This window comes from Dromiciops gliroides, chromosome 2 (genome assembly GCF_019393635.1).
Source record: "Dromiciops gliroides isolate mDroGli1 chromosome 2, mDroGli1.pri, whole genome shotgun sequence".
NCBI classification, from domain to species: Eukaryota; Metazoa; Chordata; class Mammalia; order Microbiotheria; family Microbiotheriidae; genus Dromiciops; species Dromiciops gliroides.
In genome coordinates this window covers 371,910,754-371,936,501 of record NC_057862.1, presented here as the reverse complement: position 1 = coordinate 371,936,501, position 25,748 = coordinate 371,910,754, and the positions used below count along the sequence as shown (strand labels likewise).

The following is a 25,748-nucleotide window of genomic DNA, read 5'->3' as shown; positions in this document are numbered from 1 at the left end:
GGAAGAAAAACAAATTCCATGTAACAGATAGGCAAAGTCAAGCAAAACAAATTCCCTTATTGACTGTATATAAAAATATTTATGTCTCATTCTATACTCTAAAATTTGTCCTTTTTTTTGTCAGGAGGCGGATAGTATGTTTCATCATTGATCCTTTTAAATCATGGATGACCATTATATTGATCATAGTTCTTATAAATTTGCCCCCATGGTGTTGTATAAATTGTTTTCTGGACTCTGCTCATTTCATTCTCCGTTTATAAAAATCTTCAAAACTGTTCATTTTTATGTCAATATTCTTTTTGTAAATTGTTTTGGTTCTGCTCATTTCACTTGTTGTCAATTCATACAAATCTTTCCATGTCTATTTGAAATCATCTATTTTCTCAGTTTTTGTAGCCCAGTAGTATCCCATCACATCTGTACACTAAAACCTATTAAGCCATTTCTCAATATTAGTTTTTTTTCAATTTTATCACTGCCATCTGTGTGACCTTGGACTGTTCTTTGGGCACCAGTTTCCTCATCTATAAGGAAGATGGACTAGACGGCTCCCGAGGTCCCTTCCAGCTCTACATCTGTGACCCTATAACCCAGGTTGGATCTTGTTCCTGCCATTATCCCTTCCCTTGTCTAGGCCTTAGTTTCCTCATTTGTACAATGAAGAAGTTGGATTATGATTTTTTAAAATGGGCATGTTGCCCGGTGCTCACCAATCTCTTTTCTTTCTCAGCTGGACCAGACAAATCGTCGTCACACTCAGCAGATGTGGGTCAATGACATGGTATGTCTGGGTAACATCAACCTGATAGCGATTGCATCCACAGACCAGGATTTAGGTAAGAACAAGCATTTTGGGGGGGATATGTTGAAGCAGACATAATTCCCTCATCAGAGGTTTTGTGTGGGAAGGTAACATATCTATTATTAAATATTTTTTGAGACTCAGCCAGGAGAGATAGCATTGTACTGGGGGATTAGTAATTCAGATAATAATCCTATTAAAATGAATAGCAAGAGGGGCAGCTAGGTGGCGCAGTGGATAGAGCACCAGCCCTGGAGTCAGGAGTACCTGAGTTCAAATCCGGCCTCAGACACTTAACACTTACTAGCTGTGTGACCCTGGGCAAGTCACTTAACCCCAATTGCCTCACTAAAAAAAAAATAATTAAAAAAAATAAAATGAATAGCAAGAGACCTCTATCAGTCTTTATGCAACTGTTAAGTTAGGGTCTTGGTGGGACTTATAGGGAAGAAAAAGCACATTAGTCATCAGAAAGATCTGGGTTCTAGTTTAAGGCTCCACTGCTAACTATATGGCTCCTGGCTTCAGGGGTCACATGGAGGAAAATTTCAGAATTAGGGCCATTCAAAAATAGAACAGCTGCTCCCTTTGGTAATAAGCTCCCTGTCACTAGAGGTATTTAAACAGAGACTGTTTGTTGGTGACAGTCCTTGAGGTTAATCAGGAGGGCAGGGGTTGAAATAGGGGCAATGTAGGTGAATAGAAAGAACCCTGGATTTAAGACATGGATATAAGCTCTGGTTCTGATGCTCTGTGGTGTTTGACTCAATTTCAGTATTCTTATCTGTAAGATGGCCTACCTCCCAGGGCTGATGTGAGGTAAGTGCTGTGCTTAATGAATCAGGAAAGCATTATAGTGGTGGACCTGGTATAGTGGAAACTTCCCTACATCTGGAGTTGGAGGAACTCAGGTACAGTTCTGGCTTTGCTACTTCCTGGCTGTTGACCTGAGATGAGTCTTATGGCTTCAGATTTCCCAACTTTAAAGTGAAGTGATAGAATTACAGGATTTCTAAGGTCCTTTCCAACTCTAAATTAGGGTTAGACTATGTCTTTACATGCTAAATGACCCCTAGGTCTCTTTCAGCTCTAAGATTTTGTGATTCTAGGTGAAGAAAATACCAGAGGAGCTTAGAACTGAGGTTGGTGGCCAGTTTTTGGTTTTGTGTCCAGACTTTCATGCTAGAGTTTGGAAGCAATGGACAATAACTGGGTTTGCTCATCAGTATTTCTCCTTGATTCTTCCCCAGAATTTTTTGACATTTCTGGAAACAAATGCCAAAGGACTTTTATCTTCATTGACCTGGACAGTTGTGCCTTAGTCATGGATTACTGGTGAGTCTGGCCAAAGGTCCATTCTGGATATTATTGAGGGGGACTAACTGGTTCCTTGGCAGCTAGGTGGTGGAGTGGATAGACCGTCAGGCATTCCTGATTTAAAATCTGGCCTTACACATTTACTAGCTTGGTGACCACGGGCAAGTCACTTCATGCTGTTTGTCTCAGTTTCCCCATCTGCAAAATGAACTGGAGAAGGAAATGGCAAACTACTCCAGCATCTTTGCCAAGAAAACCCCAAATGGGGTCACAAAGAGTCAGACACAACTGAGAATGACTTGAAAAACAATAACAACAATAAAACTGGTTCCTGGTCTTGCATATCTTCTCCAGTGGCCCAGTGAAATGACCATATTTCTAGATACTTTGGTTAAGGCATTAGTGTCTTTGGCAACAGAGTCTAGGACTCTATTGATTCCTTGGCTTCCTCCTGTTCCTGCAGTCATGGGTCATGCTTAGACATGTAATGGAAGAAGGGCGTAGACTTAGTGGTGCTGAGGAATTTTTCTGGATTGTCCCAATCCAGAATCCTTCCCAAGACCCCTACATCCACCTAACTACTTGGGCATATTACTAGTTAGGATTTATTTATAAGGGAATGGTTAATCTAAAATAGATTCTTAGAACAAGGGACAGAGAAGAAGAATGCAAAAATGTTTTTTTCTCAATTCCTGATTTTCTAAGTCTCTGGTAGCTTGGCTCAATGCTTCATTGTCAATGATGGTATTCAAGATCTTGGACCTTTGGTATAATGAAAAGAATACTGGCTCTTGAGTTAGAGGAACTAGTTTCATATCCCATCTCTTGTTCAAAGTATTGTCAAAGATACAATTTTTTTTTTTCCTAAAGGAGAAGAGCACTTCTTTGGCATCTTCCTTCTATTCTTGTCTGTCCAACATCACTGGGGCTTTGGGAATCCCCTCCCATCCCCCCACTCCTGAAAGGATAAAATCAGTGTACGTGAAACCCAGAGTAGAAAGTGAAGGCTGATACCAAATAGATGCCCAAGTAAAGTACATTTGACATCAAAAGATTATAAATTTAGACGTTATTGAGTCTAAGCCCTCATTTTTATATGTAAGGAAACTGAGGCCTAGAGAAATTAAATGACTTGTTCAAAGTTGTTCAAGTAGTTAAGTGGCAGAGCTGGGATTCCAACTCACATCTCTTGTCTCCAAGTCTAGTTCTGTTTTTGAGTATGTGTTGAAAGAGGAATAACTTGCTTTATGATTTTGGGCAACTGGTTCCTTCCCTGTCTATGATCTTATTTCCTAATCTCTGCATTGACAAGATGGGTCCGACCAGGGAATATTTAAGTTCCTTTCCAGAGAGGTTCATAAATTTAGGGCTAGGATGGACCTTACAAGTTCTGAATTTTACAGGTGAGGAAACTCAGTCCTAGAGAAGGGAAGTGACATGCCCTAAATCACACAGGTACAATGGTAGAGATAACATTTTAATACACCACGCTTGCCACTGTACTTTCTGTGCTTCTATGAGTATGCTACATGTTCAAGTTGTCTGTCCATTTGATTTTTTTAATTTTAATTTTTTTGTCTGTCCATTTGAAAATAAACTTATTAGTGACTCCTGTTTTCTCCCTGTCCCCCCCTGCCCCAACCAGTTTTTGTTAAAAAATTATTATTCACTCATAACCTACATTTTTTTTTTTTTAGTGAGGCAATTGGGGTTAAGTGAATTGCCCAGGGTCACACAGCTAGTAAGTGTTAAGTGTCTGAGGCCGGATTTGAACCCAGGTACTCCTGACTCCAAGGCCGGTGCTCTATCCACTGCACCACCTAGCTGCCCCATAACCTACATTTTTTTTAGGCATCATTTGAAGTTTTTCTGACTTCAGGGGGCTAGGCCCATGATGATCATTCATAGTAGCCTTCCTTATCCAAGAGATGGGGAAAAAGAAAATAGGCAAAAGCAGAAGCAGTAGCATCTCAGGGATTGATTTCCTCTTCTGTTTCCTCTCTCTCCCCCCAGGACAGACCAACACAAAGCCGTATTTTGTGTTGGTGATACAAAGGGCAATGTCCTCATCTTTGTCTCCGATGATATTGCGGAGTCTGGATTGTTTCACCCACATATCTTCCAGGTCAAAACAAAGGTTGATCTCGGGAAACCAGAACCAGGTTAGGCCTAGGTGGTGTAATTTAAGGAGCATCAGGAAGCCCCTGGCCCTTAAAATATCTCTAGTGAGATCTGACAATTCATGATTTAATTTTCTCTGCGTTAAACATCACCCTCTCCAATGCTCTCTTTATTTTTATTTAAAAATTTTTTTACGGTTATCTTTTTTTATCACTTCAATTTCCTAATAGATCCTTCACCTCTCCTCACTTACAACAGTAAAAAAGGAAGAGAAAAAAAGCAAGTTCAGCAAAACCAAATCGTCAAGCAGCTCCATATTCAATACTAACCAAAATGTCAATCAAGTGTTCCTCACTTCTAAAGAAGGGGTGAAGGTGGAGTTGGGGTGGGGGGAAGCTGCATCCTCATATTTCTTCTTTGGTCATTATAATTATGTAGTGTTTAACTTTTAATTTTTTCTTGTTCTTTCCATTTATATTGTTGCAGTTATTATATGTATATATATACACATATGTGTAGTTTTCTTGGTTCTGCTTACTTTACTTTGTATCTGTTTATATAAATCTTTCCATTGATCCTTGTATTCTCCAGTCATTTCTTACAATGCAGTAATATTCCACCACATTCATGTACCATAGTTTGTTTAGCCTTTGCCCAATAAGTGGGCTTTAGTTTTGTTTCAAGTTCTTTGCTGCCACAGAGTTCAGTAGCCCCTTTAAATGCCTTTAAGATGGATAAGGCAGGGGCAGCTAGGTAGTACAGTGGATGGATGGCCCTTGGATTCAGGAGTACCTGAGTTCAAATCTGGCCTCAGACACTTAACACTTATTAGCTGTGTGACCCTGGGCAGGTCACTTAACCCCAATTGCCTCACCAAAAAAAAAAAAAAAAAAGATGGATAAGGCATTCCATCATCAATGGCTCATGGTGAGTTAGGTGTGTTTACCCTAGTGTATAGAAGGACACCTGGGTTCCAACTCTGGTTCTAGTACTAGTTAGATATGTGACTATGGGCAATTCACCTCCCCACTGTAGTCTCATATTTTTTTGTCAGGAATAATCAGGATGATAGATTTGGAGCTGGAAAAGGATCTTGTGGTATATGTAAAGAGCTGCAGAAATATATGAGGTATTATTACTTTTGTAAATATCCTCCTCCTCATACCTGGATTTGCTCAACAGTATGTCTACAGTGCTTCACAGAAGGAGGAGTGGATGATTGCTTTCCGGCCCTTCCTGTGGCTTAAAGACCATTACTCTCTCTCTTCCACTCCTCTACTCTGCCCTTACCCAGAAGCTTTTTAGACTTCCTTTAGGAGAGCTAATTTTCTGCAAATTAGATTGTACCAAGAAGGATTTATGGGGTGTACAGGCAGCTGAGTCCTTTTTTCAGGACTACTCATTCACCCTTGGTGTCCAACTGCCACCTAGCTCTCATTTGTGACTCCAAGAAGCTATAATAACGTGTAACAGTCACACTCTAGCAAAACAGCCTTGGCAGATGGGCTAAACCAAGTTGAGAGTGATTGACAGGCCTCAAACCCATTGGTGAGTTGGGGGGGGTATCTACCCCAAACATGTGAAGACTTCCCCAGAGGAATGAGTGGGTGAGAACAATTTGTTCCAATGGGCCATAAAGGCAATGGAAGAAGATGCTGTGGAGCATTTAGAGTTTGGTTAGATATTGAAGTCACCAAGGTCATCCACTGTATATCAGGCCATCTCCAGTCTTCTTGACTTTTGTCTTGCCCCTGGACTTTGATGACTCTGGAAGAGAGTGAGGTTGACAACTTAGTGCAACTCTACCTCACTTAAATCCAATTTATGTGGGGCAGCTAGGTGGCGTAGTGGATAGAGCACCGGCCCTGGATTCAGGAAGACCTGAGTTCAAATTTGGCCTCAGATGCTTAACACTTACTAGCTGTGTGACCCTGAGGCAAGTCACATAACCCCAATTGCCTCACCAAAAAAAAAAAAAAAAAAGTAAATCCAATTTATGCGTGAGTCAAAAGACATCACCCACACCATTTTACCATTTTACATTTTATGGTTTACTCTTTAATTATTTAATTATTTTACTTCTACTCAAAGTCCTGTAATGATGGGCCAGTGACAAAGTAGCAGGTGCTGGAAGCTGTGGTCACAACCCTGCACATAGGCAGCTCAGGCCATAGGGTCATCTTCTCACTGGACTAAAGCAACAGTGGGATTCATCAGTCCCCTGGACCACACTACTCACCACCTGGCATGAGGAAGGGACGAGGAAAGGTGCCCTGCTTCACCTTACCTAACCCTGGCCTGCTTACTGCCACGGGTGGGGATCCTGCCTTGTGGTCAAAACACAAAAAATGTACAAAAACTTTTGTGAAGATCATTTCACTCACCATTGGTACATGGAATGTGCATACACTTATGGACCACATAAAATCCAGGAGACCTGAAAGATGAACAGTTCTTGCTGTGAGAAAACTCTTCAGGTATCACATCCAAATAGCAGCCCTGAGTGAAATAAGGCTGGGCTATATGAAGGCCAGCTTCCTGAAGTCAGAGCTGCATACACATTTTTCTGGAGTGGTTGTGGTGATAAGAAGTGCTGTGAAGCTGGTATAGGCTTCACAATCAGGTCTAATCCAGTCATATCTGTATATCTTCCACAAGGAGTGAACAATGGGCTCATGACAGTGCATTTGCTTGCTTACAAGAAAGTGCCAGGCCACCATCATCAGTGCCTATGCTCCCACCATGACTAAACCTAATACGGTCAAAGAAAAATTTTATGAAGATCTGGTTGTAATCAAGCTTGTAATTCTGGGTGACTTTTTTTTTTCACCTAGCTATGTTCTACTTTTAATTAATAAAGTATTTTATTTTTTTCCCATTACATGTAAAGATAGTTCTCAACTTTTGTTTATACAAGCTTTCCAATTTCAGATTTTTCTCCCTCCCTCCCCCCTCCCCTAGACAGCAGGTAATCTGACATAGGTCATATATATATACACACACATAATAACACTGTGTTCTACTTTTAGCTCAGTTTTCTTTTCTTTTTTTTTTTAACATATAAGGTATTTTATTTTTTCCGTTACATGTATAGATAGTTCTCAACTTTTGTTTATACAAGCTTTACAATTTCAGATTTTTCTCCCTCCCCCCCTTCCTCCCCCCTCCCCTAGACAGCAGGTAATCTGATATAGGTTATATCTATATCTATATATCTATATATCTATATATCTATATATCTATATATATACACACACACATTTATATACACATAATAACATTAATCCTATTTCTGCATTAATCCTGTTATAAGAGAAAAAATCAGAGCAGTAATGCAAAACCTCGAAATAGAAAAAAAAAACAACAGCACCCAAAACAAAAGAAATAGTATGGTTCAATCAGCATCTATACTCCACAGTTCTTTTTTTTTTTTTCTTGGATTTGGAGATCCTCTTCTATCACGAGTTCCCTGGAACTCTTCTGTGCCATTGCATTGGTGAGAAGAATATAGTCTATCACAGTAGGTCAACACTCAATGTTGATGATACTGTGTACAACGTTCTTCTGGTTCTGCTCATCTCACTCATCATCAGCTCACGTAAGACCCTCCAGGTTTCTCTGAACTCCTCCTGCTCATCATTTCTTACAGCATTCTGGGTGACTTTAATGCTAGATTAGGCATAGACTCTCAGATGTGGCAGGGAGTCCTTGGGAGGAATGGAGCTGGAAACAGCAATAGCAACTGTCACTACTGAAGACTTATGCATCTAATGATCTTCATATCCCCAACCCTTCCATTTAACTAAACACAATAAAACACAATGGATGCACCCTCACAGCAAACATTGGCATTTAATAGATTATGTCATTGGAGAACAGAAAGGATGTAAAGGCAAAATGTGGCATAGAGTACTGGACTCATCATAGACTTATCCTCTCCAATCTAAATACTCACATTTCATGGATAAAGCACCACCGGCCCTGGATCAGGAGGACCTGAGTTCAAATGCGACCTCAGACACTTGACACTTACTAGCTGTGTGACCTGGGCAAGTCACTTACCCCTCATTGCCCTGCAAAAACAAAAAACAAATAAATAAATGCTCACATTCCACAAAACTAGCTGCCCCAAGGCAAAATGACTACAAGAAGACTTAATGTCAACAGATTAGAGTGTTTTGCCATGTGAGAACAGTCTGTGGCTGACTTAGAGGGAAAGCTGAGCCAACATATGGTTGGCAATAGTGGAGCAGAAAAGGAGTGGGCAGCTTTCTGAGATGTGGTGTACAATACTACATTTACTCATTTGGGCCAGAACTCTTGCAAACATCAGGATTGGTTTGGTGAAAACAATGGGGAAATTCATAAGCTGATAAATGAAAGGCAAGAACTCCACAGAGTTTATTAGCAGGATAATTCATCTATCTCTAAGAAGACAGCATTTAATTCCATCAAAAGTAAAGTGCAATTGAAGCAGAGAGATAACTCTTGGATAGATGAACATCTTCCAGGTGAAAGATCAGCCTATTAAAGAGGACTCTTGCTGGCAATGACTAAGAGAGAGACGCCCCCCCCCCATTGTCACAAGACAACCTATTTCCTATTTCCTATTTCCTTTCCAAGGTCAGAGGTGGACAATGGAGTCATTCTTGATCTCCTAGCAAGATAACCTCCTTTTGCCATTTAACCTGGAAGATTTCAATTATATATGAGCAGTAGACCCTCTCTCTGCCTTGTAAATCTCTATGAGAATGAAATCAGCACCAGGTGCTTTGCCACAGAAGAGGAGCCTGTCATTCAAAATGTTTTCAGTTGGAAGTTTGTCTAGAGAGGGATTGACTTCAACTTGAGATATTTGATCAATGACTTCAACATTGATAACAATCTGTTGAGAACACTATGGAAATGTTCAGCCCATCTTTCCAGGATAATGTCCTTATCACTGATCAATGTGGCTCCATCAGCATTGATTAGTTCAATTGAACCATAGGTCTTTGGCCCATAAATAGCCTTCAGGGAATCATAAAAGCACTTTGGATTGTTACTATCAGTATAAAACTGAATTTCATCTCCCTTTTTACTGAGCCAAGAATCCCACATCTCTCTAAGGGCCGAGGAACAATCAACATGGTGTTTGCTGCCTGACAACTCCAGGAGAAATGCCAGGAGCAGAACAGAGATTTTTACACGTTTGTCAATCTGACCAAGGCCTTTGATACTGTCAGTCATGAAGGCTTGTGGAAAATTATGTCAAAATTTGGTTGCCTGGAGAGTTTCATCAGTGTTGTATGCTAATTTCATGATAGATGCTTGCCTGGGTTCTGGATAATGATTCTGGAGAATGTGCTTTCCCAGTCACCAGTGGAGTGAAGCAAGGTTGCTTGCTCCCATGCCTTTTAGCATGATGTTTTCAGCAAAGCTGTCAACTGCTTTCAACAAAGATGAAAATGGCATCAAGGTCAGCTACCACACTGATGGTAAATTATTTAACTTGAAAAGACTACAAACCAAGACTAAAGTGGAGAGAGAGTTGGTGCATGATTTTTTGTTTGCAGATGATTATACATTCAATGCAGCCTCTGGGGCTGAGATGCAACAAAAATATGGATTGATTCTCTACTGCTTATGCTAATTTTGGCCTAACAATTAACACCAAGAAAACACAGGTGCTCCACCAGCCAGCACCACACCATCCAAGCATGGAAACTTTAGTTACACAAATGGAGAATTTTTGAATACTGTGGATAAGTTCACTTACCTTAGCAGCAAACTTTCCAGGGATGTCTGAAGTTGGCACATGCATTGCCAGAGCTAGCTTGGTGTTTGGGAGGTTCTGAAGGAAAGTTTGGGAGAGAAGAGGTATTAAGCTGCCAGTTAAAATGAAGGTCTACAGAACTGTGCTGACCTCATTGTTAGTGCCATGACAGGAAACTGATTGCTTCCATTTGAATTGTCTCAGGAAGATTCTGAAGATCATCTGGCAAGATAATGGACACTGAGGTCCTTTCTCAAGCTGAATTGCCATTATTATTATTATTATTATCAGATCTAGAAGGGCCTTTAGAGACCATCAAGTCCAACCCTCATCATTTTATAGAGGAAGAAACTGGGGCCTGTGGAGGGAAGTGACTTGACTGTGTAGATCATGGGATTCTACTAGGAAAAAATAGTTTTTCTCTACAATAGCACACAATAATTCTTTAAAATTATTATTTTTAAATGTTGTTGGCATAGTAAGAGCACTGAATACCAGATAGTTAAAAGAAATGGGTTCTAGCCTTAGTTCTGTGACTGTGTTACCTCTGACAAATCACCCAATATGTGTCTCTATTTCTTCATCTGAAAATTAAAATACTAATACTAATAATGAATAATGAAAAAAGCTACTACTAATAATAACATTGAAATACTAATTGTCAAGATCAAATGAGAAAATAGGTATAAAAACTTTTTTGGAGACAATAACTTTATTGAATTGAAATAGAAACAGCAGCAATTCACATATTGGAAGGGTTAAAACAAAGTGTTATATTAAATTAATATTGTGGAAAAGGCAAGCTATCCTGCACAGCTAGTTACAACTATTGCAGTAGAATACAAAAATTATGTATTCATGCACGAAATGTGATTAGTAACCTTGAGGTACCAAAGCAGAGGCGCTTTATTTTTCAGACCTCCTTTTAGGTACCACCTAGCCTGTAAAATCTTCCTTTGTCCTCTTATCCAAAGGCATTTTCTTCCATTTCTTATTTGTCCCCATTACTCCCCAAACTATATTTGTAGTCACAGCATTTAGAGCAGTGCCTGTCCTATAGAAAGCACTCAATAAACATTCATTGATTGATCGACTGACCCTGTTTTATGTTTTACTTTTTTTTCTATCTGTGTGTCATAGTTTCTCTCTCCATGGGTAGAACGTGAGTTCTTTGAGGGCATGAATCTATGCGATTTTTAATCTTTATGTTTCAGTGACACACAGTACCTTGCACATAGTAGGATCTTAATAAAATATTTTCTGTATTAGTGGAACGGGGAAGATTTGATGATGTATACAGGGAAGGTCATGAATACTGGACACTTTGTACTTTGACTTATTTTTTAGGTGGTCCTTACATCAAAATCTCCATGCAGAATCTTCTAACTAAAAAATCTAAAATACATAGAAGTTACCGACTGAAGGTGAGTTTTCCTTCCCATTGGCTGGATTTATATTGTAGAAAGGAGTCAGTTAACCTCTGTGGGCTTCACTTTCTCTATAGGGGAAAAAATGCCTGTACTGTCCCGTTATGTTGTGAAACTAAAATGAGAAAGCACTCTTTAAAGTGGGGGAACCCTTCAAAATAATAATTAACAAATACCTTTGGATAAAATGCATCATACTGATTGACCACCTGTGAGGGTTATTATAGGGAGAATTTTTGTTTTCTTGGGGAGGCTGCCCTTAGATGGTCTCTAGGGACCCTGTGAGTGTGAGGGACAGATAAGATATAAAATGGCCCTGGGGATCCAGTATGTACTTGTTCCGCAGGCCACGGGTCCTCATGACTTTAGTTCTGGTATGGCTCTTCCTCTGCCGTCTGCTTTCTTCCATAGGCAATTCACACCAACTGGTGTCAACAGATCAAGTTCATCCCCCAGCTGAATTTGGTGGCCTCTTGCTCAGCCATTGACAATACAGCTATGGTCCTGACACTTGTGCCAACTAGAACTGATCATCTGAAGTAAGCTCAAACTTTCTCTCCCTTAACCGTTCAACAAACATCTGCTAATAATTCCTGTTACTTCTGTAGGACACTGTCCTGGTCTCTGGGACACGAAAATGTCCTTACCCTTGAGGAATTTACAATCTGTTGGGGGTTGGATGGCATGGGATAGGGCATATATAACATAAATAAGTTTGATCGAAGGTAAGAAGTGAAATGTGTAATGGAAAGAACTGGAAAAAGTCCTCTAGGAAAATCTGAGAGAGATTATTTTCACCTATGAGGATAAGGGAAGACTTTATGGAAGAGGTGTCACCTGAGCTGGGCTTCAAAAGAAAAGGATTCCCATGGGGGAAGTAAGGAGGGAACTTTGGGAATGGCCTCTATGACTACACAGAGATGGGAGACAGTGAGGTCAATGAGCAGGTAGCAGCCCCATTTTGCAGGAACACTGGGTGAATGAAGTATATGATGCAAGGCTGGAAAGATCAGATTATTTGTTGTTATGTCAATTTTCAGTTGTGTACAATAATTTGTTACCATGTTTTTTTGTTTTTGGCAAAGATACTGGAGGGGTTTGCCATTTCATTCTCTAGCTCATTTTATAGATGAGGAACTGAAGCAAATGGGCTTAAGTGACTTGCCTAAGGTTCCCCAGCTAGTAAGTGTCTGAAGCCAGATTTGAAATCAGGAAGAAGAGTCTTCCAGATTCCAAGCCCTGTGCTCTACCCACTGTGCCACCTAGCAGCCCCAAGGTCAGATTATGGAAAGACTTAAATGCTAACAGTCTAAGGAAGTCACACTTCTCTCTGATTCTCTCTAGAGTAAGGGTTCTTAACCTTTTTTGTGTCATGGATCCCTACTAAGAGGAATTTTTTTTAAAGAAACACAAAATAAAATATATAAAATTGCAGAGGGAACCAGTTATAGTGAAATACAGAGATCACAATATTTAAAAAGTAAGCTTGTGGACCAAAGGTTAAGAAACCCTTCTCTACACCCTTGACTCAGTGACAACCTTGAGAGTTTGTGGTCCTCTTCTTTTTCTCCCTTCTTTGTTGTCTTCTGAATCTGGGGGCGGGGTGTGTGATGTTATGGAAATGGATGTGTGGAAGGTGAGACATGCATGGTGTTGGTATGTGGGAGGGGTTCTCTCCTAGGGCTTACACCACATAGTAGGAACAAAGAATGTGTGCCCACCCAATCCAAAGGACTGTGTCTACTGACTTTGCCAGTAATTCCAAGGAACTGGGCACAGGTAACCTGTAGATAAATCCAGGAGAGGGGGAACTGGGCATAGCCAACTGGTTAAGGTGATTCAAAGGGATATTGGCTCTCCTATTTGTTTTTATAAGTGGGTAAGGAAGTTGCCCTGCTTACCATCCTGGAATTAGGGAAACCAGGACATGATCCTCCAAAATCCTTCAGGTTTGGGACCTTTCATCAAAGGGAAAACCTGTGAATGGCACTCAGCTATAACCAGTCAGCAATTTTGCATTAATGAACAGCAGCTCATATGTATAGGAGAAGATGTTGAAAAATCATCTCGTGTCTGTTACTCATTTGAGCTTCACAATGCCCCTGTGAGGTAGGCATTATAATTCCCATTTTGCAAACAGACAAATACACTGAGATTCAGAGAGGTTGATCAGTTTTCCCAAGATCACACAGCTGGTTCAGGGCTGAATTGGAGTTAAACTCCTGTGTAAAGGGGAATAATAATCCTTGTAATATCTGTATCATGGGATTGTTGTAAAAACCTTATTCAACCACAAAGCACTATCCAATGTTAGCTATTGCCATTTAAAAAGTATTTTTGCTTTTTTGATTATGATTTTTACCTATTTGATAGCAATTATTAGCTTTGATATCCCAGAAGCTCTCTTCCTATTTCAAAGCTTATAGAAACATGTATACACATGTGATCTCAAAGTTGAAATGAATTTAAAGGAAAAATTATTGTTGACTTTAAAATCTGTGCCATGATTAGTTATGGGTACATGATAGAATATTAGCCAATAGGTGGCAGTGTTGAGCTTTAAATGGCCTGCACTGATCTGTTCCAAGATTAATAAGAAGTGTTTGCATGTCATGGCCACATGCAGTGGGGCTGCTTCGCAAATCCTGCATCTGCCCTCTCTGTTCACTGGTAGTTTGCTTTCCAAAGGGCATAGAGTTAAGACAGGTTTGGAGATGTTAGGTCAACAAATATTTAGTAAAATTAATAATTATAATAGTTTTGATACTGGTCTAAATATGTGATTTCACTGGTAGAGGAAATTCCCAGCAGAGAAATGTCTCCAATTTGGCTGAATTCTTGTCCTGTAGCTTAGAGACTCTTCTTCTTACAAAGTTGCTTGGGGGCATGTAGCAGAGGTGGGATCTAGGTCCTCTAGACTCTGAGGTCAGTTCTCTACCTGCTTGCTATGTAGCAGTGCTTCTCAAGTATTATTTCCATTTTATTTATTTATTTTTAAAATTAAAAATTTTTTTTGTGGGGCAATGAGGGTTAAGGGACTTGCCCAGGGTCACACAGCTAGTGTCAAGTGTCTGAGGCTGGATTTGAACTCAGGTCCTCCTGAATCCAGGGCCGTTATATTATTTCCATTTTACAGAAAGTCACTTCAGAAAGATGGAGTGACAATGTAGCTGAGATTTTAATCCAGATCATTTAATTCCAAAGTTTGCTGCTCTTTCTGTTATAGCATGAAGCTTCTCTGTCACACGCCTAGTTGGTGTGGTCCCTCTTTTTGCTAAAGGGGATGCCATGGTTTCTGCCCTTAATGACCTTATAATTTAGTAGGGGGTGATAAGACACAAGTACAGATATAATATGAATTAGGATATTGTGAGAGTATATATGAGAGCTACAAAATTCAGATGAGGGAGAGATCTTTTTTGGTTGGAAGTCATAGATCCAGAGCTGTAAGGGACCTCAGACACCATCTAGTTCAACCCCTTTATTTTACAAATGAGGAAACTGAGACCCAGGGAGTTATGTGACTGGTTGGGGCAGACTACATTCAATAATAAAGAAATAATAACAATTGTTTATTGATTGAATATTTAATTCAGTAATAAATTAAATCACAAACATTCTCAAGTACCCACTGTATGCAAAGCTAGGGGTGCAAAAATAGTTCTGATGACACAGACCTTGCTTTTAAGAAACTTATAGTCTAATAAATGTGAAGGATAAGTAGACAGTAATTGTGATAGAAGGAGGAATGGGATATATGTAAAGGGAGAAGTCCCGGCAGAACATTATGAGAAATGTGAGCAGGAAGAGATGTGCCCTACCGTTCCCAACTTGGCTTAGGGTGGGGTAGGGCACAGGTCAAGGAAGCCTTCGGGGATTATGTGGCATCATCTGAGTTGAGCCTTGGAGAAAGAGAAGGACTTGAAAAGGAACAAGACTGGTGGTGGTACATGGGTGGGTGGTTATACATTCTAGTGATAATGGAAGTGATGAGACTGATGACATCACTGAGGGAAAGAATGTTGAAGAAGAGAGCCGAGAACCTAAAAAAACCACTGAGCTGGGGCAACTCTTGAGGCAGGACCTTGGCTGCGGTATCTCAGAAAACAAGGGAGAAAAGTTTCACGAAAAAGGGTTTGTTTTTAATGGGAAAGATGACACAGGCCATGGGTTAGGACTGAGGAAAGGCCTCTCAATCCTGGGCAGTGAGGGGAATCATCGTTGGCTTTGGAGAACGTTTCAGATGAGAAGTAACTGAAACTCTTATAAAGGGGTAAAGGAAAGGGTAGGTGGTAGCAGAGCTGGTAGACACAGACCCAAATAACCTACCTTCACAGTCTGACAGCGGAAATGAGAGGAAAAATAGGATACAAGCTAGTCTGGCAGGGTCAAATGTATGTTTGTGGGACTTTAGAAAGGAGTTAAGAACCTGTTTATGTTTGTAAGCAGAACCAAAGAAGGGTGAGAAAGAATGATGATGTTGATGAGAGGAGGTAATTTAAAAAATTCTTTATTATTATTTATTTGAAAAATAATACAAACAAGATAATTTCCTTATACAAAGAAGAAAAGAGATGATTTTTATATGGAACTCTATTATATACAGCTTGGGTTGTGGGGTTTTTGTTTTGTTTTGTTTCCTTTTAGACTGGGTTTTCCTATCCTGTCAGGGGAGCTTTGATCTCCATTTTCCCAATCTGGGCCAGTTGACTCCTCCTTAGCTTTGTTCCACTTACCAAAACTGATGCCAGACTTAGTGGAGACATCTGATTGGCTTAGTTCACTGCAGCTCTGAACTCCTGAGCTTGTGATCCACTAGCCTTACTTAGCCTCCCAGTGCAGTCATGTGGGATAACATCCCATGGGAGTTTTTTTTCTCTAAAGCATAAATTAAATTTAATACAATATTTTCAAAGTGGCCCTGTCTTCGTGTCACTTTCTGATCTTCCTTTTGCTATTTCTTCTACATATTTTGAAACTGTTTCATTAATGTTTTATTCTTTCTTTTGAGAGAGGAGACAATTGAAGTACAAAATTGCCTAAGCAGATGGAAGGAGATGAGATGGAGGACTTACAGGCAGAGAGATTAACCTCAGAAAAGATGTACACCTTTTCCTCTTGCTATAGCAGAGGAGAAGAAATGTAGGCATAGAAACAGGCATTTTGAAGTGATGAGGGAAGTTTCAATCTTCAGTAGAGCAGGAGTCATGGACTTTTCAACTGGTGGGTTTTGATTCTAGGTAGAAGGATTCTAGCATGCAAAGAAGAGAGAAGGGAAAGTCCGTGTGTGTGTGTGTGTGTGTGTGTGTGTGTGCGTGTGTGTGTGTGTGTGTGTGTGTGTGTGTGTATATGAGAGAGAGAGAGAGAGAGAGAGAGAGAGAGAGGGCCTGAACAAAAGCATGAAGGCAGGAGAAATCAGGATGAGATCAGGGACTGCTGAGTGTCTCAGTTTAGCTGAAACATGTAGTAACAGTACAGCAAGTGAAGCTGGAAAGGTAAGAGGGTGGCATTGAATGTCAAGCTAAGGAATTTTTTCTGTATCCAGCAAACATTTACTTAGTCCCTACTATATTCAAGGTCCTATGCTAATTTATCTTCCCAGCCTTCTCCACCAAATGCCATGTTCTCTGTTCCTCCTAATTAGAGATTAAATTTGTTTCTTTTTCCTTGATCTCACATGACACTTTGTACCTTATTATATTTTGTAGTAGAGTTATCATGAAATTGCGGTTTTTGTATATGTGTAATATCCCACTTTTTTTTGCAAGAATGTAAGTTCTTTGAGGACAGGGACCATGTCTTATCTTTAAAAAAAATCTTCCTCAGCAGCAGTAGTAACAACAACAACAACAACAACAACAAAAACAATGGCAGGGCACGTCTCTTCCTGCTCACATTTCTCATAACGTTCTGCCAGGGCTTCTCCCTTTACATATATCCCATTCCTCCTTGACCTCTGGCATCTTTGCTCACAGTTGTGGTCTTTCTTTATTTTATGCTTCAGAACTTCCACGATGACGTTGAGGAAGGGAATTCTTTGTTTCGATTACTGTCCAGACAGGAACTTCCTTGGTGAGTTTCCTTGGTATTTCTTCTCTCTTATTTGCTCAGCTCCCTCAGTGAGGTACCAGTCTCTGGATGTGAACAGAGCTGCCAAGGCCAGCACTGGTGCCTCCGAAGAGAAGGATATATTGGGTGGAAGGGAATCATCAGACTCAAAGTTCCCTTGAAAGCAAGGCTTCGGGTCAACAAGCTAAAATGTCTTAGATCAACACTAATTCCTCCTTTCTATATGCTTACACAGCTGGGCAGAGGTGCAAGCCCCCAACATGGGCCCCCCAGAACACAAATAAGGAGTTCAATTAAACTTTAAAATTAGAGCTTCTTGTTGGGTGCAGAAGCCTGTGTTCAATGCTGGAGAAGAGAAAGATTTAGATAAGATGGGTTCCCTGTGTTTGTGGAGTTTATAGTCTAGTAGGACAAACTCTGATGTTTATAATACACAATAGCACATAAATGAAGTGAAAAGGTAGAAAACAATATAATTTGAAGTCTGAAGGAGGAAAAAGTTCATTCTTTACCTGGGAGTAATCAAGAAAGGCTTCATGGAGGAGAAGGTGTTTGGTCTTCAAGAATTGTTAGGAGTTAAATTTTTAAAAAATTACAAATAATTATCAACAAAAGGAATCAATAAAAACATATAAAATAAAGGAGTTAAAAATCTTGCAACCCCTGACCCTCCAAAAAGCATTTAATAAGTTGGGGCCAAATGATTTATAAAACAGGGAGCAAGCTAAGAACATGCTTCTGTTCTGTCTCTGCTTCTAGGTCTCTTTGAAATTCTTCTCCCTCTGGCCTGCCTTTCTCTATTCTCCTTCTTTCTTTCTTTATTCCTTCCATTCCTTTCTTTTTTGGGGGGAAGGGGTGCATATTTTGCAATCAAAGTGCATGTAGTTATAGTTCTGTTGATTGAGCTTTGTATCACTCCTTGTAGATCAGGGGTTCTTATTTGGATAACTATAGGATAGTGATAGGTTACAATATAATTTTATTTTATGTATTTTATTTTGTGAATTTGAAAAACATTCTTCTGAGAAGGGATCCTCAGGTTTTACCAGACTTCCAAAGAGGCCCATGACACAAAAAAGGTTAAGAATACTTGATATAGAGATTTTCTTGTTTACTTGGGTGCTACCTTGTTATTTTATCTATCTATCTATCTATCTATCTATCTATCTATCTATCTATCTATCTATCTATCTATCTATCTATCTATCTATTTTTTTGGTGAGGCAATTGGGGTTAAGTGACTTGCCTAGGGTCACACAGCTAGTAAGTGTCAAGTGTCTGAGGCTGGATTTGACTTCAGGTCTTCCTGAATCCAGGGCCGGTGCTTTATCCACTGTGCTACCTAGCTGCTCCTACCTTGTTATTTTTTTATAACAACATAGTATTCTGTTATATTGATATAGCATCATTTATTTAGCTATCCTATTTAGTTATTGGGCACATAGATGATTTCCATTTTTTTTCTGCTACAGCAGCTAGGAATATTTTTAGAGAGGACCAACTCTAATTTCCTTTTATGATTTTTTTTTCTTTTGGATAAAGTCCTAGCATTGGGATAGCTGTCCTAGAAGGTATGTTGAATTTTGTGATGGAATGGAAAAGTCAAGCCACTGTATGCCAAATACTATGCTAAGCACTGGGTCTGCAAAGAGAAAATCTAGTTATTCCCTTCTCTCAAGGAGCTCATATTCTAATTTGAGGAGACAACACATAGAGGAGTACTCATATTTATGTTCATTTCATGGCAGATGGAAAAGCCAGCTAGGACTAATGCAGAGAAAGCACAGAGGGCAAGGTCCAGAGCGTCTTGGGGAGTAATGTCAGGATTGATGGTCTCCCCTTTTTTTCTGTGGGCAATGGGGGTTAAGTGACTTGCCCAGGGTCACACAGTTAGTAAGTGTCAAGTGTCTGAGGTTGAATTTGAACTCAGGTCCTCCTGAATCCAGGGCTAATGCTTTATCCACTGTGCCACCTAGCTGCCCCCGGGATAGATGGTCTCTTACCAAAAAGGTATTGGGGTTCAAGGGTTCAAATGGAGTGGGCCTCTGGGATACCTCCAGCAGAGGTAGGGATTCATAGGTCGCCATATAGTTGATAGTGGGTATCTTGTTCTTCAAAATGTTTGTAGCACCATCAACAATGGATCAGAGAGCCTATTTCTCTATATCCCTACTATCTGTAGATTTTATCATGTTTTTCTATTTTTGTCATTCTAGTAGGTGTGATAATGTGATATCTTAACATTGTCTTTATGTACATATTTCTGATTTTTAGGAAATTTGGTCCTCTTCATATGTAGTTATCAGCAATTTTTATTTTCTACTTCATAATTTGTCTGTTTGGTAAATTATATTTCTTGGTTTTATTAAAAACTGCTCCTTATGAAATAGCAAGTAGAGAGTGTGTATTATTAGCCTGAAGTCCTTATAGGTTCAAGATGTTAGATAGGTTCTCATATATTACAAACATTTTCCTGAATCCATTTCTCTAATTTTAGAGAGAATTCTTTTTGTTGTATAAATTAATTTATCTCTAATCAAATCAATTGACTTTGTTTTCAGTGATTTATTATTTTTTTTTGCGGGGCAATGGGGGTTAAGTGACTTGTTCAGGGTCACACAGCTAGTAAGTGTCAAGTGTCTGAGGCCAGTGATTATTTTTTGATTAAAAATCTCCTTCATTTCTGTAGCTGACACCTGAGAAGGACTGGCAAATATGGGAAGAAAATGTATTACAGGCATATGGAATAGCATGGGAAAAGACATGGGGGCTGGATAGGGCCATGCATGTTTCAGGGGTCATAGAATAGTTCAATTTGGTTGGTGTGTTGGGTGTATGGAAGGAAGTCATAAGAAATGGAGCCAGATTGTGGAGTGCCTTGAATCCTAGGCAAAGGGATTTGGACTTCTACTTATTATTTTATTCAGTAAAGAGCCACTGAGGATTTTTGAGGAGAGAAGTGACATGAACAGATTTTTGCACAAAGAACACTAAGAAATAACATTAATTTTTTTTGTTTTTGTTTTGTTGAGGCAATTGGGGTTAAGTGACTTGCCCAGGGTCACACAGCTAGTAAGTGTCAAGTGTCTGAGGTCGGATTTGACCTCAGGTCCTCCTGAATCCAGGGTTGGTGCTTTATCCACTGCGCCACCTAGCTGACCCGAAATAACATTAATTTAAAAATCAAGCATAGGTGAAGATCAGATGTTTGTGGCCAGGTGCCGAAGGAGGATGAGGTAGCAAACACACCTTTGATGTATTTGGGCAGACGCAGACAAAGAGGGAATATGCTACCTCTCTTCCAAGGAGAGAAAGGATAAGCCTCCTGAAGGAAATGAGGGAAGAGGGCTGGGTGAGAAAGAAATTTGACATAGCATGGGGCTTGGGAGAACATCTGGAGGTGGCATGAAGGAGGATTTGGATAGGCTTTCTGAGAGGCTAATTAGGCAGAGAAGATGAAGAGTGAGATCATCCAGGGTCACTTCAGTGTCTCAATGGATAAAGCAATGAGCCTGGAGTCAGGAAGAACTGCCCTGATTCAAGTCAGGTCTTCCTGACCTGAGTGCAAATTCAGTTTTAGACACTTACTAGCTGTGTGACCCTGGATAAGTCATTTTATATCTTTTTTTATTGTTTTTTCGATTGTAAAATGGGGGATAATAATAATAATACCTACCTCCCAGGGTTATGTGAGCACAAAATGAGATAACATTTGCAAAGCACTCAACATAGTGCCTGGCACAAGATAGGTGCCTCTCTCCTTTTTCTTCTTCATCTTTCTCCCTTCCCTCCTTCTCTCCCTTACCCTACACTTAACCCCATATTTCCCTCCTTCTTCCCCTCTTTCCCCTTTCCTTCCCTCCATTTCCCCTTCCTCCTCTCCTTTCCTTCCTTCTTTCCTTCCTTCCTTCCTTCCTTCCTTCCTTCCTTCCTTCCTTCCTTCCTTCCTTCCTTCCTTCCTTCCTTCCTTCCTTCCTTCCTTCCTTCCTTCCTTCCTTCCTTCCTTCCTTCCTCCCTCCCTCCCTCCCTCCCTCCCTCCCTCCCTTCCTCCCTCCTTCCCTCCCCTCCCTTCCTCCCTCCCTCCCCTCCCCTCCCCTCCCCTCTGTGGCTGAGGAATGAGGTCTCACCTGCTTTAGAGAAGAAGGGTCCTTATTTCTGGCTCGGATAAATGTTTAGGCAGATACATTTTTTTCTTTTTCTTTTTCTTTTTCTTTTTCTTTTTCTTTTTCTTTTTCTTTTTCTTTTTCTTTTTCTTTTTCTTTTTCTTTTTTTTCTTTTTTTTTGCAGGCAATGGGGGTTAAGTGACTTGCCCAGGGTCACACAGCTAGTAAGTGTCAAGTGTCTGAGACCAGACTTGAACTCAGGTCCTCCCGAATCCACGGCTGGTGCTTTATCCATTGCGCCACCTAGCCACCCTACATTTTTTTTTTTTAATTACAGTGACAGGTGGTTATGATCCAATCATTCTCCTGTGGAATCCCCTCTTCATAAAGAAGCCCATGTGGCGGATGAAGGGCCACCAGACCTCAGTGACTCACGTTATTGTGAATGGAAAAAGCAGCTGCATCATCAGCATCTCCAAAGACAAAGTACTGTCTCCCACACTGACAAACTCCACCCAAGCCCCTCTCTTCCACTCCCTAGGGAAGACTCCTTAGAGAGCATCTATAGCCCATCCTTGTCATAGAGAAATTGTGGCCTTAGGGAAGTGGCAGGTTTAAGGTTACAAACTGAATTAAAAGCAGAGCCTGCTCTAGGTGAAGTTGGTATTTGGCCCCTCTCATCCTCAGTTCTACTTCACTGTCTTTTTCCCTGGTACATCCAGCCCTTTGCTGCTTCTACTGAACTGTTCAGAGCTCCCAGCTTTGGGGTCCCATATTTATAATACAGGATCATTAGATTTAGAGCTATGGAAGACCTTAGAGATCACAGAGCTCAACCCTATCCTTTTTCTAGAGAAAGAAAATAAAAGACAGCTGACCCCAGAGTTGGGAAGGCCTGAGTTCAAATCTTGCTTGTGTCATAGACAGGCTGTGTGACTTTGGGGAAATCACTTCATCTCTTGCTGCCCCAGGCAAGCATTGGTAGAGGGGATCCCTTACTGAGAACTCTCTACCTCAATGAAATCACAGGTCTGATAAAATAAAATAAGGCCTCCAAAGTCACACAGGCCTTGTGGCCTGTCTGGGATTTGAATAGAGACTCCATATCTCGGGTTCCTACCACTTTGTCATACTATTTCAGGACTGACTATGCCTGCCTTCCCCCACCTCTTTCCAGATTCACCCATTCAGTCAGGACCCTGCTTTGCTTTCTGCCTATATGACTTAGGAATTGCAGGATAGTGTGAACCTGGTGTCTTGATGGGTTAATATTATCTCAGTTACCATATTTGCATTCCTACTCATCCTTTACTTAACTTTGAAGAGGTAGCATTGACTTTCAGGCTGGTGGGAAGTTGGGGTCCTGATGGGTTAATGCTATCTCAGTTACCATTTTTATGTTTTTACTGGTCCCTTGCTCAGCCTTGAAGAGGAATCATGGTATATTGGATATTGCATTAGATTGGGTGTCAGAGACACCCTGGCAGGCTAGTGACAAAAGCTCCTTTGTGAATGACAGGACTTTAGGACCTCCTTAAATCCTGCCCTAACACAGGTCAGTCCTGTCTTTTGTCAGAGCTCTCCATGTCACATGGGTCTTAGTCACAGACTGTTAGGTCTATCTAAGGGACTTCAGCAATCAGCTATCCAATGCCCTATATACAGAGGAGAAAACCAAGGCCCAGAGAAGGGAAGGTACTTAACCAAAGACACACAGGGTGTTACTGTTAGAGCTGAGACTTGAAACCAGGAGTCCTGTCTCCCAGACTAGGGTTCTTGCCGCCATTTTGTACAGTCATCCTGATGGGGAGAAGACATGGCTATAGCAATTTGGGGCTTGAGGGATGGATATTGTATCTTATCACTATCATTTTCACCATCACTAGTCTAAGATTTGTGTTTGGGTTGTTTAACTTTGAAGAGGCAACCCCAGGGTAAAGGAAAATAATATTAGATTTGGAACTGGGAGACTTGAGTTCGAATCTCAGTCCTGTCACTTGATAGCTAATATGACTTTAGCTAAATCACTTTCTTGACCTCCATTTCCTCTTCTGCAAAATGAAAGGGTTTGATCATATGATCTCTAAGGTTCTGTCTAGCTCCAGATCTCCTGACTCTCTCTGAGTCTCATTGCCTTACCTGAAAAATGGGGATAATCTTTCAGAACTTTTCAATAAAACAATCCATGCCCTAATCCTAATTTCTGCATATTTCTCCCCCTTAGAACATCCGTCTATGGGATATACACAACTTTCTGTGTTTCCAGTCCTTTTCAGGGAAGTTTTTTGCCCTAGGGAATCATCCTATTACCAGCGCTTACTTCCACAAAGCCAGTGACACCTTTATATGTGGGACCTATTCGGTGAGTGACAAGCTTTGGAGTGGGGTTATTTGTCTTTAGTAGATGGGGATTACATTTGGGAGACTTAGGGTGGCTTTGGAGCTATCATTTCCCAACTCATTGGTCCTGGGTTCCCCAAATTTGAGAATTCTAGTCTAGCATCATAGGATTTAGAACTGCAAGAGCTGCTAGGGATCACTTCATCTGGAAACAAGCTCATAAGAGGTTAAAGGTTTTGCCCAAGGTCATATAGGTCAGAGCCAGGATTTGAACTCAGGTCTTTTGACTCTAAATACAGTGCTCTTTGCATCTTCAATATTGCCTTGCCAAAGGTCTGAGCAGGTAGCAATCACAAGTTCAGGATGGGGAATTTGAGTCACAAGGCTTGACATGGCAAAAGCATTAGGGCAAGACTCAGGAAAGGATCCAGTTCTAGGTTAGACAATGGGTACCCAGCAGGAACAGCTCAGCTCTGTCAGACACTCATTAAAGGGCTGTTGTGTATGAAGTACTTGCATTAGAGGAAACTTGAAGTTCAGATAAGACATTATCCCTCTCTTCCTGAAGTTCATAGTCTAGCAGGGGATTAGGCATTTATATGGATAACTATCACATAAAATATCACATGATAAAGACAGCAGAGGTACAAGGAAGTGCTTAAGCGAAGCTTGAAGCTAGAAAGGAATTATTCATTGGGGTAGGCCAGGTACGCTGCCTGAGGGGAGTGGCACCCAGGTTTTGTAGACCAGGCAAAGTATAAATATAATATATCAAATACACAAATAATTTATATATAAATAATATATATATTTATTGATAAATATTTCATCTCATATATTTACATCTAAACAATGATATATACTATCTAATTATATACATGTATATGTATGTGTGTATATGTATATACACACATATATGCCATTATTACTAGTCTTATTAAGCTGGCTTATGTGGGAGTCTAGTGAGGTAGTGGATAAATAAGTACTTTACGAACTACTTAGACACATGGAAACTACTATTTTTAATAACAGAAGGGTGCAAACTGCTTGCTTAGTTGATCAACAAGCATTTATTAAGCACACTATGCTAGATGCTAGGAATACAAATGCAGTGAATGAAGCGATCCCTACCTATAAGGTGCTTACATGTTTTTGTTTTTGTTTTTGTGGGGCAGTGAGGGTTAAGTGACTTGCTCAGGGTCACACAGCTAGTAAGTATCAAGTGTCTGAGGTCGGATTTGAACTCAGGTCCTCCTGAATCCAGGGCCAGTGCTTTATCCACGGTACCACCTAGCTGCTCCCAGGAGCTTACATGTTAATACTTGTCCCTATATAAGTACATGCAGTATAAATATAAAGAGCATAAATACATAGTAGTAGGATGCAAGGGAGTTTGGGGGGAAGGCCCTAGTAGTTGGAGGGTCAGGAAAAGCTTCACGTGGAAGATGGTGTTTGAGCACCTTGAAGAAAGACAAGGACTCTATGCAGAAGAGCTGAGGTGGGATTACATTCCAGGAATGGGAGACACCCATTACAAGAGATAGGGTATAGGGGACTGTCTAGACTAATACCTAGATTTTGGAAATATAATAGTTTGGGAGGACTAAGTCTGAGTACTAGAGAATCATTAAGCCTTTGTGATAGGAGATTGCAACAACAACGGTACCACCACCACCAATAACAAAAATAGTGCCTCATATTTCTAGAATGCATTATGGTTTATCAGAAGACTTTCTTTATAGCATCCCATGCCAAGTGTTATTATTCCCATTTTACAGATGAGGAAATGGAGCCATAGAGAGGATAAAGAA

The 25,748-nt window shown here is 40.3% G+C and overlaps 1 protein-coding gene across 1 annotated transcript in view; it reads left to right on the top strand.

The window, feature by feature from the left end:
* The window catches only part of EFCAB8 (EF-hand calcium binding domain 8), a 125,158-nt gene that overhangs the window by 37,708 nt on the left and 61,702 nt on the right, over positions 1–25,748 (top strand). Inside the window, exons 7-14 of the mRNA XM_043980798.1 lie at positions 734–839; positions 2,056–2,140; positions 4,136–4,284; positions 11,346–11,422; positions 11,837–11,964; positions 17,430–17,497; positions 21,935–22,083; positions 23,822–23,959. Of these exons, the coding sequence (XP_043836733.1) occupies positions 734–839; positions 2,056–2,140; positions 4,136–4,284; positions 11,346–11,422; positions 11,837–11,964; positions 17,430–17,497; positions 21,935–22,083; positions 23,822–23,959 (900 nt within the window). The remainder of the gene's footprint in view (positions 1–733; positions 840–2,055; positions 2,141–4,135; positions 4,285–11,345; positions 11,423–11,836; positions 11,965–17,429; positions 17,498–21,934; positions 22,084–23,821; positions 23,960–25,748) is intronic.